Source organism: Lactuca sativa, chromosome 1, assembly GCF_002870075.4.
Source record: "Lactuca sativa cultivar Salinas chromosome 1, Lsat_Salinas_v11, whole genome shotgun sequence".
Lineage (NCBI taxonomy): Eukaryota > Viridiplantae > Streptophyta > Magnoliopsida > Asterales > Asteraceae > Lactuca > Lactuca sativa.
Genome location: NC_056623.2, coordinates 138,825,305 through 138,844,520, shown reverse-complemented (window position 1 = coordinate 138,844,520; position 19,216 = coordinate 138,825,305). Strand labels below are relative to the sequence as shown.

General features: G+C 31.2%; 1 protein-coding gene across 1 annotated transcript; it reads right to left on the bottom strand.

The window, feature by feature from the left end:
* Positions 1-12,793: 12,793 nt before the first annotated feature.
* LOC111921809 (3-oxoacyl-[acyl-carrier-protein] synthase I, chloroplastic) lies at positions 12,794-14,824 on the bottom strand. Its single transcript, XM_023917389.3, has 7 exons — positions 14,330-14,824; positions 13,824-14,255; positions 13,580-13,753; positions 13,375-13,488; positions 13,186-13,287; positions 13,035-13,101; positions 12,794-12,947 (listed from the first exon to the last, which is right to left on the bottom strand). Exons 1-7 carry the CDS (start codon positions 14,783-14,785, stop codon positions 12,880-12,882), a joined length of 1,413 nt encoding a protein of 470 aa, XP_023773157.1. The 5' UTR covers positions 14,786-14,824; the 3' UTR covers positions 12,794-12,879.
* Between the last annotated feature and the right edge of the window lie 4,392 nt (positions 14,825-19,216).

Genomic DNA, 19,216 nt, shown 5'->3' with positions numbered 1-19,216 from the left:
GCTGTCAATTCTCCATACCTTTTCCACTCATTATTATCTAGAACAATGTTTTAGCTATAATTAGGTGGTATGAGTTATTGCGAAATGTATCTTAGTATATTTATCTTTATTGTTATGGGAAAATGACTTGGTAATATACCTTTTGAAATGTATATATTTAGTTATTATTTTTTTTTCTTGTAAAATAAGCTTTTATATTTTATTTTTTTGTAACAATGCAATCATTGTGACCGGGTATACCCGGTATATTGGTCATATACGAATTTTCTTTTAGGAAAAATGATTTAATAGAGTAAGATACTTTATGAATTGTACACATTTAGTCCTTATTCTTTTTTTTTTGTAAAATAAACCCTTATATTTTATTAATATGTACACATTATGTCATTTTCACCGGATTCTACAGGTTTTGCTGATGTGAAAGCACAAGTGACACTAAATAGCAATTAATTAGCTTAATCACCGGGGGTGGGTGATCCTCCAGCAACAAGAAAAGGGCAGCGACTTCTCTTTCTCGTCTCACTTCCTTCCGGTCGAACAACAACAACCAAATACCCTTTATCTGTTGTGTTTCTCTGATCTGTCTCTCTTTTCCTCCATCTTTGAGATATGTTGCCAGAAAAAGAAGAAATAATCGACGAGGGGGCTACCAGAGCAGCTCCTCGCCGCCAACTACCGTCTCTACTTCCTCCTGCCTCCCCTTCGTTTTTGTCATAATTCCTCCTTGCTACTAGTGATGTGTAGGAACACACAAAGGAGTCGCCGGAGATCGGGGTCTCCCTTTTTTTCATGATGAATAAAAGTTTGAAAAATCTCGTTGTGGATATATGGATGCCACATGGGTATTTCATTTCAACAAAATAAAAGAAATGGAAAATGACTTGATAGGGTAAGATACTTTTTGAAATGTACACATTTAGTCCTTATTCTTTTTTTTGTAAAAAAACCCTTCCACGTCAGCAAAACCTATAGAATCCGGTGAAAATGACCTCATGTGTACATATTAATAAAATATAAGGGTTTATTTTACAAAAAAAAAAGAATAAGGACAAAATATGTACATTTCAAAAAGTATCTTACCGTATCAAGTCATTATCCCTATTTTTTATTGAAATGAAAGTCTCTTTCTCCATTTATAATTTGTACATCGTCATTTACTAACTTGTGATTACATGCAAAAGTTGTTACAATTCAACAAGTATTTCTTATACTTATTTAGTATTATTGTTGCTATATTCCTGATATAACTGCTCTTAGGGGGTTCTAAATATATCATAACAAAACCATTTTTAATCAAGTCAATACCACTAGTAATTAAGTCAAATACAAAAATATTAAAAAAAAAATGCAATAACGGTTAATGAATGATGGGATCCTAAGTGCGCCAGTTTTTTAAACTAGCTTAGTTATTTATTAAAAATAATTAATTTTCATATTAATATTTATACTTATGTAATTTCATTTTTTTATCATTATATATATATATATATATATATATATATATATATATATATATATATATATATATATATATATATATATATATCATTTTTATTTATTATATTATAATATTTAAATTACATTCTCTTATAATAAAAAATAGATTTGTTAAAAATTATCATAATTGTTTTTAATTTACGTTTGATTTGCTAATATTTTTTGTTTTTACTTTATATATTTGCTTAAACATGTATTAATCTTCGGTTATTCATTAGATGATAGGTTGTCGTCCCGACAGCTGTTTAATCTCTCTCTCTCTCTCTCTCTCTCTATATATATATATATATATATATATATATATATATATATATATATATATATATATATATATATATATATATATATATATATATATATATATAGGTTTAAGTTCTATGGAAAAAAACCCTAAAAGTCATAAAAATGAATAAAAAAAATACCTAGAGATCACAAAACTTTTTTTAAATTTTTTATGAAGAAATCGCATTTTTTTAAAGAAATTCGCTAAAAATATTTTTGAATTTAAAAAAAAAATTAAAAACTAAAAATTAAAAAAAAAATCAAAAAAATTTTCAGCGAATTTATTAAAAACCCTGCGGTTTTTTCATAAAAAAATTCAAAAAAAAGTTTTGTGGTCTCTAAGTATTTTTTTTTTATGTATTTTTATGATTTTTAGGTTTTTTTTAAAGTTTTTTTGTTTTCTAAATAAACCTTCCCTATATATATATATATATATATATATATATATATATATATATATATATATATATATATATATACACACACACACTAAAATTATGATATTTTTTATATCGGCGGGACCTAGTTATTTTTCTTTTATTATTGTTATGGTCAAGCAAAACCGTTTTAAAAATACACAATTATAACTATCTTTTAACCAAATAGAACTACAACAAATAAAAATTATAGTTTTCATTTACCATAACTTTGTCAAACACTATCATATATTCATTTAATAAAATATGTAATATTAATAATGTATAAATCAATATTATTGATTATCAAGGACATCAATTAAAAGAATATTACAATTATTACGTGTTATATTCGGTGTAATATATGCATTTAGTAATATGTTGTGATACCAAAGTGATAAAATTCTAGGCATGAGATGCGATTTTTGTAACTTGTGAATATAAACGATAACAACATATCTATGATCTAAGATGTCTTGCTAACTAATTCTTCAATACTTACTGTGTTCCTACCGCAAATACGATTTGCATATGTTTTTTTCTCGTTTTTTATACCTAAGATCGTAGGGTTATATGATATTACGATCAAGATCGGATTTGGCGCTCGATTAATCGTTTGGCGGCCTTGAATGGATTACGATTAGTGTGCTTTGCGGAAATTTGTTAAAATAGGTCAAACTCGGGCTTGACGGTCCTTAGCGGTCATCGGCGGTCATAAGCAGGAAATATTTAAAAAATACAAAATTTTTGATTGTCAAATATTACACCAAAAATTTTAATTTTCAAATTTTTAAATATTATAATAAAATTTTAAAAAAATTTAAAATTTCAAAATTTTAAATTTTCAAATACTTATTTTCTTTAGAATATATTAATTTTATAAATAATTTAGGGTTTCTGATTAATCTTTGCCTAATCCGATTAATTGATTATCCTCAGTCGACCGCCGACCGATTTTCACAACCTTGATTTATATATATATATATATATATATATATATATATATATATATATATATATATATATATATATATATATATATATAATAAAATTGAAATATCAATAAATACTAAATTGAAATAATAAAGATTAAAAGTCACTTTTTGAATATAAAAGGATATAAATTGGAAATATGTTTTAACTAGAAGGGCTAAAGATGCATAAATTGTTGATCTTTTGATTAAGTGATTGTTTGATGGGGGGTGTTAAGAAAATAGTTTAAATAAAGACACGTGGATAACCATGTGCAGTTATATATAAAATATGTAATTATTATCTTTAAGTCTCATCAAATTGGGTTATTTATCCAAAGTCAAAATGGTTTTGACAGTAAAAATGGTTTTTGACCAATAAATTGGGTGCGAATAACAACACCCTTGCTTTTAATATTCCAAATTTAATTATTGTTGAGATAACCAAAGGAACGAACAACTTAACTCTAATTTATCTACTATAATATAAAGATTAGGTTATTCTCTTAACAGTTGGTATCAGAGCCATGATGATTGCTTTTTAACTTTTATGGAAATTGCTACAATCATTTTTTTAGAAAAACTTTGATTTAAAAGGTGTTCTATGCCACTTAGCCCATTTGTTTAATGAAAACTAACAAAATATGGCACAACACTACTCTATAAATATATCTAAGAGTGTTGGAGGCTCAAATAAAGCTTGGATACTTGTTGTAAGTGAGTATCATCATTTATTATCCGAGAATAGAGAGGTATTTAAGAAGAATGGGTAAAGAAGTTTGGAGATCTGTAGAAGAAGGACCCCATGTACCTTTCTTCACACTAGTTGTCACTGATGGAACTCAGACCAGACATGGCGTGGGTTATGTCGCCATGACCATACCCATTAATAGTGATATAGAAAGGATGAAGAAAAATGAAATAATTGTCTATGAAATCTCGTGGGTGTTCCTCCTGAAAGTTTTGATCTCATCATCAACTATAATTCGGAAAAAGAAATCTAGGATGTTTTAAAAATTCTCAATGAAGGAATTGAACAAACTCAAGACAAGAAGCTCATAGTCATGCTGAATGACTTCAACAAATTTAAATCCCTCCCTAGAGAAAGTGTTGATGATTCCTTCAAAGTATTCAACCTAATTGTCATTAAACTCTTAAATGTAGGTATCATATGAAGTAATCATGAAACCAATCTGTAGTTTCTTAATGGGTTAAAAAAATAGATGATGGTAAAGATGAAAGTTCAAGGAGACAACAACATCAATACTCTCTCACTATACAAAATCTACAGTGAACTTCAAGCTCAAGAATCCACAGCGATGAAGAACTTCATGGATCTTGGTGGACCATTCACCTTGGTTGCTCACTCACTGTAGCATGCTAGCATAACACTGAAATATCTTAATACTGGAGAACCCTCATATTGAACACCATACCAAACTTTGTATGACAGCTTACCGCAATCACATGTACTAGAGATGGAAATTGATGACGAATAAGCCTTTTAGAATCCCCAGGACCTAGTAAGCCAACAGTTTAACAAACTCCCACTACCAAAATTTCGCAAAAATAAACAGTTTACTAGACCTCCCTTTCACCGCAATGACAACCCAAAGAACAACCAATGTCACTACTACACTCAACCATCCAAATATCCATCAAATCCATCATAGGAACCGCAGTATCAAACTGTAACATCCCCCTCTGGCACGTATCACAATATTGTCCGCTTTGGGCCACTCGGCACGAGGACTTCCCAGGGGGTCACTCATCCTGGTACTACTCCTGCCCGAGCACGCTTAACTGCAGAGTTCTTATGGGATCTGCTACCCTTACGGCTTTAAAACGCGTTGTGATAGGGAAGGTATCCACACCCCATATAAGGAATGCTTAGTTCTCCTTCGCAGCCGATGTGGGATCAGATCTAACCCACTTTCACCCTCCATTATAGGGTTTGACGTCCCCGTCGAACACATCGACCCGTGCCCTGGCTCTGATACCATTTGTAACATCCCCCTCTGGCACGTATCACAATATTGTCCGCTTTGGGCCACTCGGCACGAGGACTTCCCAGGGGGTCACCCATCCTGGTACTACTCCCGCCTGAGCACGCTTAACTGCAAAGTTCTTATGGGATCTGCTGCCCTCATGGATTTAAAACGCGTTGTGATAGGGAAGGTATCCACACCCCATATAAGGAATGCTTAGTTCTCCTTCCCAGCCGATGTGGGATCAGATCTAACCCACTACTCACCCCGTACGAGGACGTCGAACCTTATAATGGGGGGTGAAAGTGGGTTAGATCTGATCCCACATCGGCTTATAATGGTGAAAGACAACATACTATCTTATAATGGCACATAAATTGGAGGAGAAAGAAAAGGAAAAAGTGTTCGTGGGTACATGTGCGGAAGGATCATCAATTTTGGTCAACAGGAGATGGAGACGAGGAGACTAACCACAAAGGAAGCCAGGGAAACCATGTCTTATTGCGAAGAAAAGAGACGACATCGAAGACGGTTCGATAAAGCTGAAGAAGAATTACTACTGCATGACAAAGGAGAGAAACATGAACATTGTTGAGCAAGTAAAAATTATTATACTATTTAATCATTATAACATGAAAGATTGTGAACCTTGCCTAGAAAATCTTTATCAAACATTGTATGACGTCATTTTAGATTATAAAAAAGCCTTTGACGAAAAGAACACAGTGACCCAAGAACTGTTTCACTTAAGCGGTCAACTAGAAGGGAAGAAGCTTAAGGTCAGAATGCTTGAGAGGGATTTGTTGTTAGAAAAAGAGGTTGGGTTGTTTAATAAAACCCAGTTAGATGCAACTTTCAATCAATAAGATCTAGCCCGAGCCGAAAATGCACGCTTAAATGAATTAAGAAAAGATTTTCACTAAAAGCGAAACAATTGAAAATCTTGTGAACAATGGATCTAATGAGAAATCTCCACTGAAGTTTGGTGCTGACCATCCTTATGTCCTACCTGACAAACTTTTAATTTCTAGTAAATGAAAAGACTTACCCAGAAGATATTCAATGTCACTTTGGAAAACTTCATGACTTCAGCAAAAATTGCATGATCAAAAAGTTCTTATGTGAAACATTGGGAACCTCTGAAAATTGTCACTCAATACCTGTTATTGGAACAATTTGGTCGGGCTCAGGATCTGAAGTTGATGAGGAAATTATTATAGAAGGACATGACTTATCCTCAAAATTTGTTCCAACTATGAATCATGTAATAAGTACACCCATTGTAGCAAAACATCTTTCATACAAGACAAAAGTTCCAAATGAAATCCCTGTTAAAGATAAAGTTACAGTCACTTCAAACACGAGTATTTAATATCTTCCAGGAGAAGTAAGAATGGGCAAATTTGAATTTGGACAATGTTCTAAATGACATGAACATTACAGTTCTGATGACTCATCTCCCATATCAATATCGAAGTCTAAACTTTTCAAATCAAAAGACCAAAATTAAACAAATCTGATGTTCTGTCAAAGAAGGATGAATCAAAACAGACCGTGAAAGTTGAAATTAAATCTCACATAGAGAAAAGGAATGTTGAGTCAAGTCCCAAGGTACACAAAAAAGGTCAAATTTTCTATGAAAAAAATCTTTTGCAAAATTATGCGCAAGGAAAATCTTTTCCAAACATGTTTGTGCGTGTATAATATTTTCAAAACAAGTCTGCGCACAATAAATATTTTCAAAATACGTCTATAAAAATAAGCTCTTCGTAGGATCTAGAAAAAGCACAAATGTTTTCACACCCTCGGCCGAGGCGGCGGAACATGTCGGGCTGTGCGGTTAAGTTCATGGATCACATATAAACTAAATACATAGCACAAGTACAACAATAAACAAAACGACATTTGTATTCCGTCTTGATATTTGAATACACAGATAATATTATAATATATGAATTTCCTTGAATAGGTAGGCGGACATAACAAAATTAATAAACTAAATTGATTGAGATCCTTGACTATCCATCGTCTGAGTTTCCATGATTTCTGATTCCCTAAGAATACATGTAGTTTTGAGGGTCAACACAAGGTTGCTGAGAGTCACATATTTTCTGATAGTTGCAGTAATAATACTCTTAAAATCATTTCAAAAAGTAATTTATTTATAAGTAAAACATATTTAAATAAGCTTTGAAAAATCCAAATAGTGTCCCGACATAAGTAATTTCATGCTTAAAATAATTTTAAAAGAACCAAGTTTAGAAGTTGTAGTAAGAGAGGGAGACATATTCGAGTTAATGTTTATAGTGAGTCCTATAACCGAGCTATGCGACGTGAGTGTACCCGACCACAACGCTTCATTGGACATTGCAGTAAAAATTATAGACACCTATCACCCGCTTCGATAGATCAGTTGAGGTTGTAGCTAGCAACTGCAGGTGGGGATGTCAACACCGTATAGATCTATACATATGTATCTTACTCTGAAGATTAACGATTATAGTAGTGTGGATATGCTAAGAGTTTAGACTCAACTAATGAATAATGTCTCACTAAAAGTCCTTAACTAAAAAGTGTGTGAATAACTCTCAGCCTTAACTTAATTGTGGGTAAGTTCCAGGCATAATGAATTTTATGACATCACGTTTATCAAAGTCGAGTATGTTTGACATGTGTCTAAAGTATAAGGCACTAACTTTTATAACAAAGTGTGTTTCTTTTATAAACTCTATAGTAAAAAGGCATATTCTATTTTAATAGTTGTATTATTCTAACAACATAACATACTAGGATATTGAGGTTTAAAACGATATTGCTTGCTTATAATATATAAGTTTTAAACAATAATTTTTGATTACTATGCACATACGAGGGTAAGATATGAAACAAGGGAGGGTAGGACATGATAAGAATAACTTCTATGTGATCGATAGATTCAACAGATATTAAGAACACGATAACGATCAATAAAAAGCAATAAAACACAAAGATGAATCAAACATATGTTGAATGATTATATTGATTATATAACGAAGTGTGTTTCTTTTATAAACTCTATAGTAAAAAGGCATATGCTATTTTAATAGTTGTATTATTCTAATAACATAATGTTTTTTTTCCAAACTTCTTGGTTTCAGATGTTTTAGAGAAAAAATTTTGTTGTTTTTTTAGACACATAATTCATCGAATAAGCTTTGTTTCTTACTTTGTTCATTGAAATTCCATTTTCTTTTGCAATCTTTTGAACATTTTCTTTTTGTTTTTGACATTGTTCATTTGATGTTTCTGAAACATTTTTGTTTGTGTGTTTTTTGGCGTTTGACGTTTCAGTTTTAACCTTCCAAGATCGACTTGGTTTTTTTCGATGAAAAGTGTAAGAATTTTTGGTAAGGTTGTTTTCAATTGTACTTTGATTTTAAAAGAACCCTTCCTTCGAAGATTTCTTGTTATCTTCTTCCACCAGTTTAGTTGTTTCAGGCTTCACACTTCCTTCATTTCCCGTTGTAACGAAGACTTGATTTGGAAAAACAACATCATCCGCGCATTTGAAGTTTAGATAAACCACATAATTAGGTTCAAGATAGTGAGAACCTTTTTCTTTCATGATTTTATCAAATTTCTTCGTTTCTTCATACACTTGGTCTTCAACAATTCTTGGAATGGTGGTTTCTTTCGAAACAACTGGACTAATTTTCTCTTTGGACACATCTTCTTCATTATCACTGTCTGTCTGATAATCTTCGACAATTACATGACCACGATCAAAAACTTTCGAAGTAGAGGGTTGGTTTGTGTCAATTTTAATTTCCAAATCATGAATTTTTTCTTTACCCTTAGCTAATGATGTGACATTAATGACAGATAACTGAGAACAGTCAACTTCTTCATCTTCTTTAATCTCACTGATATTATCATCTTCGATATTAACAATTTTTTTTGGGAGTCAGAAGTCAAATTCTCAGTATTTTTCAAAATATTGATTTGTTCATTTACAGTCAAAGTCTTATTAATAATAGTAACAAGATCATCAACATCCAAATGTTCATCGATTTTCACTACTCCATAGGGATATCTATTATCAGGGACTTTATCAAAATCTGAAATAGTCACCTCCCAATCATAAGAAGTGACATCTACTTTTTCCCTTTCAAAAGATAAAAATGTAAGAAGCTTCCTATGTTGTTCTTTACTGATTTCACAAGAATGATATAATTCAGTTAATTTTCCATGGAGTCTCTTAGCAGAATTACAATAGATATTCCTTTATTTCAATAGAATCCTATTATCAACACTAAGATTATCTCTATCTACCATGATATTCGTTATTTGCAACTCTAGACAATCTATCTTAGTCTTCTTTGATTCCGAGATCCTCTGATTTTCTAGTAACCAAGTACTAGCTTTCTTAGCCTCATTGCTAGCAGAAATGATAAGATTATTAACTTAAGTAACAGAAACATCAAAATCAGCTAACACAAAATCATAAGAATTTGAAGGAATGTTAAAGGATTGAAGTAGAGAACATACCTTCGTAGTCATTGGTGCATTGTCTCCTAATTTCGAAACAAAGCATCTTCCTGTAATGTCCTCTTCTTCATCATCCGCATATCTAGCATACATAGCCCCATGGGTTGGATTCCTCATCTCTTCGTCATCCAAGCCCGATGACCAAATCTGATACTTTCCTTTATCCTCATCTTCTCCTCTAGCCACCAGTGAAAGATTCTTCGACTTTTTCTTTCATTCCTCTATCTTCTCAAAATAATATATGTCATCCTTAACTCTATTCTTCTTTTCTTCTTTCATCCTCAACATACAGTCATTAGCCATGTGACTTGCACCATGACAATAATGACAATCAATTCCTGAATCTCCCTTCAGTTTCTTTATTTGTTCCGAATCCTCAACTTTAGTCTCTTTCTTCTCAAACCTCTTCTTATCACCAGCCTTGCTTCTCAACAACTTCTTTCTCATTTTCTCTACCAGATACCTTCAACACCAAAGCTAAAGGACTACCCAAATTGATCCTTGACTCTTCAGCCATTTCATTCACTTCAGTTTCATGAGTTTTTAACTGATTGTAAAGATCTTTCAAAGAAGAAAAGTCGAAACCATATTGAGTTTTTATCATCAAAATCACATTCCTCCATTCTTTGCGAAGTCTCATAATGAACGTAAGATTGTATTCCATGTTATTCCTTGAGATTCCATACCTCGTGCACCTGTAAATGAGCTCGTTCAAACGGTCGTAATACATTTCGATCGTTTCTCTATCTTTTAGTTTGAATTCTCTTAATTCAATAAGACATTGTTTAACCGAACTGATTTTGGTCTTCTCACTACCATGGTACTTTTCTTTCAAAGTATTCCAGATCCCTTTTGAGGTTTTTCAGGTACGAACATGATTATACACCATGGGAAGAAGAGCACCATGAGGCTCTCTCATGCATTTCTTCTCATTCTTCTCCAATTTTTCAGATATTTCAGCAACACTTTGAGTTGTTGAAGAAGAACCAATACTACCAACAGAAGAAGGTGGACCAACATCATCAACAATGCATTTCCATAGCGCCTCATCAATGCCATTCAAGTAATCCTCCATTCGGTCTGCCCATTGATCGTAATATTCTGGAATGAGCATATGAATCTTAGTGGAATATCCTAGCAGATGAGAATAAGATGTCATCGTATTCATGTTGAAATTCGTCATGGATGTACGGAAGAATTTTCAGAAAAAGCTTAAGAAACTTGAGATTAATGAGATGAATCAAATAGTAACTAAGCAACAAACACTCGAAAATTCAATCGAAGTGCAGAATCAATCAAAACTGAAGATCTACAAAGATTTTCAGTATCAAAACTGCAGAAAATTTTGAATCTAAAAATGAGATTCAAAATACTTTTGAAACAAGTGAAAATTAAATCATAAACAGTTTGATTCCTGATCTGATACTAATTGAAGAGGCGATTGAATCGAGTTTTGAATGAAAATCAGAGTATGAAATGATTTAGAACAAGCAAAGTTCTTAACCCCTAAAAGTATCATTCCCATATTTATAGGGAAAACTGAAAGCATAAAAAATATAAGGACTTTCCACTCTAAAACTTCAAAACTAACTGTAAGTCCTTAAAGTAAAACACATTCAACTATTCGACATAAAAGACAAACTAGAAACCTTCGACACATCACAACCTTTTGAACCCCAACAACTTTATACCATATAGTGACATGTTTGATTTATAACAATAGGTTTTCATGGGTTATATATATATATATATATATATATATATATATATATATATATATATATATATATATATATATATATATATATATATATATATATATATATATATATAGTGAAACACCAAACTAACACTTACTAGTAAATACCATATCTGTCACTTAATGAGACTTCAACCCATGACTTTTCAATTGAGAGAGACATTACTTACCATTATGTCAAATACCTTTTGGGTTACGGTTTATATATAGTCATCAAAATTAAAACTCACCATAACTTATCATCAATGATGCGAAATTTCCTCATGTACTGAATAAAAAAAATGTCTAAAGTGATTAGTTTTATTCATCGGAAAAAGCTATTTTTGTACTAGTGGAAAGCGATGATGAATCTTAATATTTTGGTTGTATCACTCTGATCGATGTGTGTCAAACATTTGTTATCCTTTAAATTTGTATTAGACTTTGAACAAATTCTGTTGAATATTAATAATTCATTTGGTTTGCATTAGACATTTATAGGTTTTTATGAATTTGAATGTATGTTTATTATGAGTATATAAAGCAAATTGTCTAGAATTGTTTAAAAAAACAGATATAAAATGATAAAAAATGCAATTTACAAAACTAAAAAAAAAAACATATTCTAATGAACTCTCATAATCACATGTTGTCATATGTGTCACTTGTCCCTAGAAAAATATTTTTTTATCTAAATCAATGGCATGCCATAGTATAGGTGTAACCGGATAATCATTTTTTGACTTGTCCCGACGATATGTCATCGATAAACAATTTCACGAATATCAGTTTTGACATATCCTGACCACATGTGTTCAGGATATGAAGTGTATATTATTGTTTTTGGAAAATTGGTCTGGAAAGAAGTTACAGAGACGACATGCCGGTAAAAATCAACTTTCTAAATAATGTTAGCGTTGACTTTGTGACCATGTCAATCCCCAGACTTTTAAAATCCGTGAAACGTCACATTATTTGTATCGCGTTATAAAAAAAATTGAGTTTTTTTGAAAAAAGTATAATAAAATAAAAAAATGTATAAAACCTCAACTTTTTGTAAACCTTCTAAAATGGCTATATAAAAAAATAAAAAAATATGATACGTTTTATAAGAATAAATAAAATACAAGTCAGGTTTAATTCATAAAAAATTCTACAAAAATCCTTATTTTTTTTTTAAATGTATTTAAGCCTTCATAGTCAATTTCTAGTGGTGAGTCGTAAGATACTAACCCTTTTAAGTAATGGTAAACTTCAATTAACCACATGAGACAATTTACCATGTCTAAGGAACGATAGAAAGTAAGTTTCGTGAATTCTTTTCGTCAAGTTTTGCGAAACTCGTAACATATAGACGCATTGAAAAATACGATATGTGGTAATGATGCAATCTCATTATTAATAAGTTGAGTAAATGCCTCGAAGGGCATGTAGTTTCCAACACATTCCAGATAAACATGTCAAGGTTTGAATGCAGAGAATGCTATTACGGAGTTGTGTCCACCAAAACCAAATGAAGTTGAAATAGCTGCATACCAAAATTATTTAGTAAATAAGTGAACTTAAGTAAACACGGCATATATACAAACCATCGACAATGGGAAAATTTACTCACCAACGTTGATTTCATGCTGTTGCTTTTTATTTGCCACAGTGTCAAACTCGACATCAGGTTCTGGGTTCTACAGTTACGATGAGAATGTTAAGATCAAATCGAAACGATGAATTACAAGCACATGTAATTAAAGAATGCAAGTATCACATACAAATTGATTAATGGTTGGATGCAACCATCCTGTTTGAATGGCTTTGATAGTAGCAATGGCTTCCATACCTCCAGCTGCTCCCATACAGTGCCCAATCATAGACTAAAAAAAAAAACAAGATTACTGACAATATTGAACTAGCTGATACTCATTAAAGAGACAAAATTGACAATGGGCGTCCTCATGCACCTTAGTGGCGTTCATTTTGATCCCTTCGGTGTTCTTAAACACCTTCTTGAGTGCATTAACCTCTGCCAGATCTCCTATCACCGTTGAAGTTGCATGTGCATTGATGTAATTTACCTACCCACAAGAAAGTACAGTATTAATTAACACTAGGTAAATTCAAGATTTTTGAAAGTAAGATAAATGAGAAAATTAAAAGTGAAGATACCTCCTCTACTGACACACCAGCATCCACAAGGCTGCTTCGAATGCAAGATGAAACACCGAGCCCATCAAATCTCGGATTAGTTATATGATAAGCATCACAATTTATTGCACCTCCTAAGTATTCCGCAAGTATTGGAGCACCCCTTTTCATTGCATGATCTAAACTCTCCATCACCTTCATACGAAGCAAATCAACGTTTATGAAGAATCAGTATATAAGATCAGAAGATGGGTGGTGAAGTTACCAGAACACCAGCACCTTCCCCCATGACAATCCCATCTCTATCTTTATCCCATGGTCTAGAAGCAGTTTGGGGATCATCGTTTCTTTGAGATAAAGCATTACAAGCAACAAAACCTCCCAATTGCACGGGAACAATGGGAGCATCGACCCCACCAGCAATCATCAAATCAGCCTTCCCTTCACGGATATGATTAGCAGCAGCACAGAAGCAAAAGTTGGATGTCGCACAAGCAGCTGAGATGCTGTAATTTGGTCCCATAAAGCCAAGATCTTTAGCAAGTAACGCCGGACCCATGTTTGTTAGTGTATAAGGAACCAAAAATGGTGAAATTTTCTTGTAACCACTCTCCATTAGAGACTCTAGACCTTCGCACAATACCGTAACACCACCGAGTCCTGACCCAACAAGGACACCAGCACGTTCCTTATTGATCTACACGGATTATTATTACTATAACACATTAAATCCAAATTTTAGAAGCATGAAAAATGGAAGGTATTACGTACTTTAGACTGTTCATGTCTGCGAAGACCAGCGTCTTCAAGTGCTTTTTTCCCAGCAACAATACAATACCGTTGACAATCATCAAGTCTGCGGTCATTTTTCCTATCAATATACTCAGTTGACTCGAATCCACGAATCTGACCTCCGATTCGCGTAGGGAATGCTGAAGCATCAAATTTATCGATTAAACTGATTCCGCTCTTCCCTGCGAGAAGGCTGTCGTAGTATGTGTCCACGTCATTTCCAAACACGGACACAACACCCATACCTGTGATGACGACTCGTTTTTTTGCATCTTTCTCCCGTGTAGGGGCAGCGGCAGAGTTGTGGGAAGCTATTACATGGCGACGTGTTGCAGTGATGCGGGCTGGTGATTTGAAAATTATGAGTGACGAGGTTTTGCAGACTGGGGACACCAAGGGAAATGTTAACAGGAAAATAGTTTGAGATTCCATCATTGTGTACAGCGTAATTTTTGAAGATCTTGAAGCTATGGAATTGTTATATAGTGCTCGAGTGAAATCCGCGGAATCAATCTTGTAACAGTTTTAATAGTCAAAAAGTTTTTTTTATACTATTGTAATAGAAAAATGCACAAGGGTCCATGCATTAAAGTCATATAGGTACATTCCAATAACTATGGAGTTATACACAATGATAAGTGTCTAACAACAATTTGTATTTCTAAAAAATATTAAAAAATTTTGTGTAGTTATCAGCATCCATCATTTTATGTTTAAATTCAAATCAGGTCAATGGATTGACGTCAGGCCCGACTTAACGAGTTTGGGGCTCTAAGCGAACCAAAAATTTGGGGCCTATTTTATGTATATGTTTTTTGTGAATATATTTTATGACATAAAGTTAATTTTTTTAGTTTTTTTAGATGCAAATTCTTTAATGAAATTTTCATAATCAATTTCTTTTATTAACTGTTTTTCAATTGATAAAATTGCTAATCCATTTAATCTTTTTTGTGACATTGTAGATCTTAAATAATTTTTTAATAGTTTTAATTTAGAAACACTTATTTCTGCAGAGGCAATGGTTACATGAATAGTTAACATAATCCTATAGGCAACATATGCATTTGGAAAAGAACTAAATTTTTTAATGTAATTAAGTATATTAATAATTGTATCACGTTCTAAATGTACAATATGTCTTAAAAGTTTTAGTTTATGAAATAAATCTGAATCATTAATATCTAAGCTATGTTCATGCTTTAAAGTTTTTTCAAGATTTAAACAATGTTTTTTTAAAGTGTTTTTCATCAAATGATTTTAATTTTTCTATACTAAATAAAAAACCAAAAATATTTTTAAACTCGTTAAATTGCTCAAATCTACTTTTTAGTGAAATAATGGCTTTATCTACTATATATAAAAATTAAATAACTGAATATGAGTTTCAATAGTTTCATTAGCAACATTTTTATCATATCGTCTATTTCTTTGAATGATTTCACGAAATTGTGGTTTTACATTCATTTTCAAGCCAATTCTTTTGCATAATCTAAAGCCTTTTCAAATCCGTTTTTTCTATATTCTTTAAAGAAACACAAAAGTTCATTTAGTTGATCTATAGCATCATCGATACACATATTAGTTGATTGCAAGCTTTTACTCACAGTGTTAATAGCAAACAAAACATCATACCAAATTGTCATTCCTAATAAAAATTCATAGTTTTCAAGTTCATATGTAGCTAAACATTTAGCCTCACTTTTAATTTTTGGATCTCCACAATATTTAGATAATTGTAAAAGTGATTTTCTTAATTGTGGTGCTTGAAATCTAATTGCTTTTAAACTTTCTACCCTACTTTTCCAACGAGTTTGCGATAATGATTTAAGTGTTAGGTTTGATATATTATATTGTAATATTTTCCACCTTTGAGTTGATGAAGCAAATATCGAATATATACGGTGTATAACTCCAAAAATTCACTAGATTTTTCACACGAATTAGCCATATCACAAATTACTAAATTTAAACTATGACAACCACAAGGAGTGTAGAATGCTCTAGGGTTAATATCTAACAATCGTTTCTGTACACCTTGATGTTTTCCTTTCATATTTGAACCATTGTCGTAACCTTGATCCCTAACATCATTTATATATAGTCCTATATTTTTAATTTCATCAACTATAACATCATATAAGCCTTTACCGGTTGTATTATCTACAACTAAAAATCCTAGAAAGTACTTCTTAACTTTTATTGGAGTTGTTGAAAGATCTAAACATCGTAAGATAATTGACATTTGTTCCTTATGACTTGTATCAGGAGTACAATCAAGTATTATTGAAAAGTATTTAGCCTCTTTTATTTTTTTAATAATTTTAGTTTTAACTTCTTCTCCTAATAAACTAGTAAGTTGGTTTTGCATATTATGTCCAAGATAATGATTATGAATTTCTTTGTCACTAATTCTCCTAATATGTTCTTGTATAATAAATTCAAATTCAGCAATCATTTCAATTATAGTTAAAAAATTACCATTATTTTCTTCATAAATTTTTTCATTTGTTCCACGAAATGCTAAATTACTTTTTCCTAAAGTTTTTACTACATCAATGATTCTTATTAACGCATTTTTCCAATGTTCTTTTTCTTTATTTATTTGTTCTTGGATTTGCTTGTCAATTGTTTTATTATTTGTTAATCTAGTTTGTAAGTCAATCAATGACCTCATATTAAGAATGTGTCCGTTACTTGCTTTTTGTCTTTTTAGTATACTAGAAATATTATTCCAATCATTGTTACCTTTATGTGCTAATGAACATGTAGATGTATTCACATTAAATAATTTACAACAAAAACAAAAAAACTTTATCTACGTCTATGGAATAAACCAACCATGCTCGTTCGTATTTTTACCATTTGGTATATTTTGCATATAAAGAGATGTATTAAAGCTTCTTAAATGTTGATCTTTTGGAAATTTAAAATCATAAATTTTAGTAGGACCTTTTTCTGCAATTAAATCTCTTAAATTAGTACTAATACTAGATTATGACCCGCGTTGAACGCGGGGAGCGCATAAACAAAATATAATTGTATATAGATATTGCAAAATAATTATAAGAAAAACAGGGTTATTGGTATTATTGAAATGTATAGAAAGTATACTGAAGTTGGTAAATATATATAGTCATTGAAGGACCTCTTTGTAGACAATATTTTTTGTTTTATTAGTTGAATGACATTGCTCGTCACAAAGTACCTTCAAACCTGTTTAACTTGTGGCATGGGAAACAACTATATATAGCTAACCATACGTGAAAGCGGGTCTACGCAAGTATAATCCAACATTGACAATGTACTTTCAAAATACATTGGTATTTCATGGTTATATTGCAAAATAGAATTGTTTATTTCAAAAAATATCAATTTATTTATGTTTATTCGAAAAGAACCACATAAACCCCCTACAATATTAAATATAAAGAAACTCTAACAAATAAATATAAAAACTGCTATATTTGCTCGATTTAGATATTGCCCGTGACTCATTGAAAATGTCAAAATACATAATTGGCACACAACTTACTTGTTATTATGAGACAAATTAAACAATTTAAACACATGATGATGTCTTTTTTCATATTATGATAATGATAAAATAATGGACAAATGAATGCTTACTTCAAGACGTATGCGGACGTTTGAGTAATGTCGATGGTCTTAATTGTTGAGTATTTATATCTTTTACATATAACTATTAAATTGTTATTCAAGATGAATTAAAAGTTCATAATTGCTATTTTTTACCGATTTAGAAGTATATTTCGACCATTTTTACATCAGATAAAAAACATATAGGTTCTTTTAGTATTTACTACAATCCTACTTTCATATAAAATTACTTTTTTCACATGAGACCAAACTCGGTGTTTTTCTAGCATTACTATCATCCTATATTATACATTCTTGATAGTTTTGAAATGTGTGTTGCAATTTCTCATTTCTTTTTGAAATCGTTGTTATATTTTGTTGCTTTTAGAAATAAGTTTTAGACTACTTTTTTGTATCAGACCAAATTTGAAGGTTATTTTTGCATTATTACCATTGTATATGTTCCATTTCATTTTTATTATTTGAATATAGTTTTTGTAGTTAAAAAACGATACGAATATAAAAATACTGACTATATATTAACCGACTTTCTATAATGTATAATTAAGAATCAAGACAGTATAATCATAATTTATTGATGTTAGTTAAAATGTAATTTATTTGGGGATGAAGTTAGTTTTTGGTTATTTATTTGGGAAATATAATATGTATTCGTCATTACAAGTGCTTATCTATTAAATTTGATATTTGTTATTTTAAAATTTTATTTTGGATTGACATAGCCATGATCATCCCATATTTAATACCTTGCACCTTTACTACCTACTTACTTGCATTCATTAAATCAAGATTTAACATTTTTTTAAAAACAAATATAGACAAGAAACTATTGAGTTACTATTAAACTCAATGGATATGTTAAAAGATAGATGAGACTTGCCTTTTGTGAGATCAATAATACCAAATTGGACCACTTTCTACAAAATAATTTAAGAACCGAAGAAAACCTGATTGCCCAAATATATAATATCATTATTTAAGTCATAACCTGTTATATGCCGACAAAATTGAAAATTTTGGCTAAAACTCTGTTACTTGCCATCAAAGATGAAAAAAGATACTTTAAAGTTAGATGATGGTATTAATTTATAAAATCGTCTTTCACTTTTCGTTGGATGTATTTTTTGATGACAAGAACAATTATCAGTCCAAACATAATTTGTAAAAACCATCATAGCCCAATCATAGATCGCTTAATCAACAAAATAAAATACCACAGTAGTAGTTGATAATCCAGTTAGAACA

What these genes read in the sequence shown, in the direction of transcription:
- LOC111921809 (XM_023917389.3), bottom strand. Translation starts at nt 14,785, where the DNA reads ATGATGGAATCTCAAACTATTTTCCTGTTAACATTTCCCTTGGTGTCC. An exon ending in TCAAAATGAACGCCACTAAG is followed by an intron (nt 13,288 to 13,374) that starts GTGCATGAGGAC and finishes TTTTTTTTTTAG; the next exon opens with TCTATGATTGGGCACTGTAT. An exon ending in ACAGCATGAAATCAACGTTG is followed by an intron (nt 12,948 to 13,034) that starts GTGAGTAAATTT and finishes TTTGGTATGCAG; the next exon opens with CTATTTCAACTTCATTTGGT.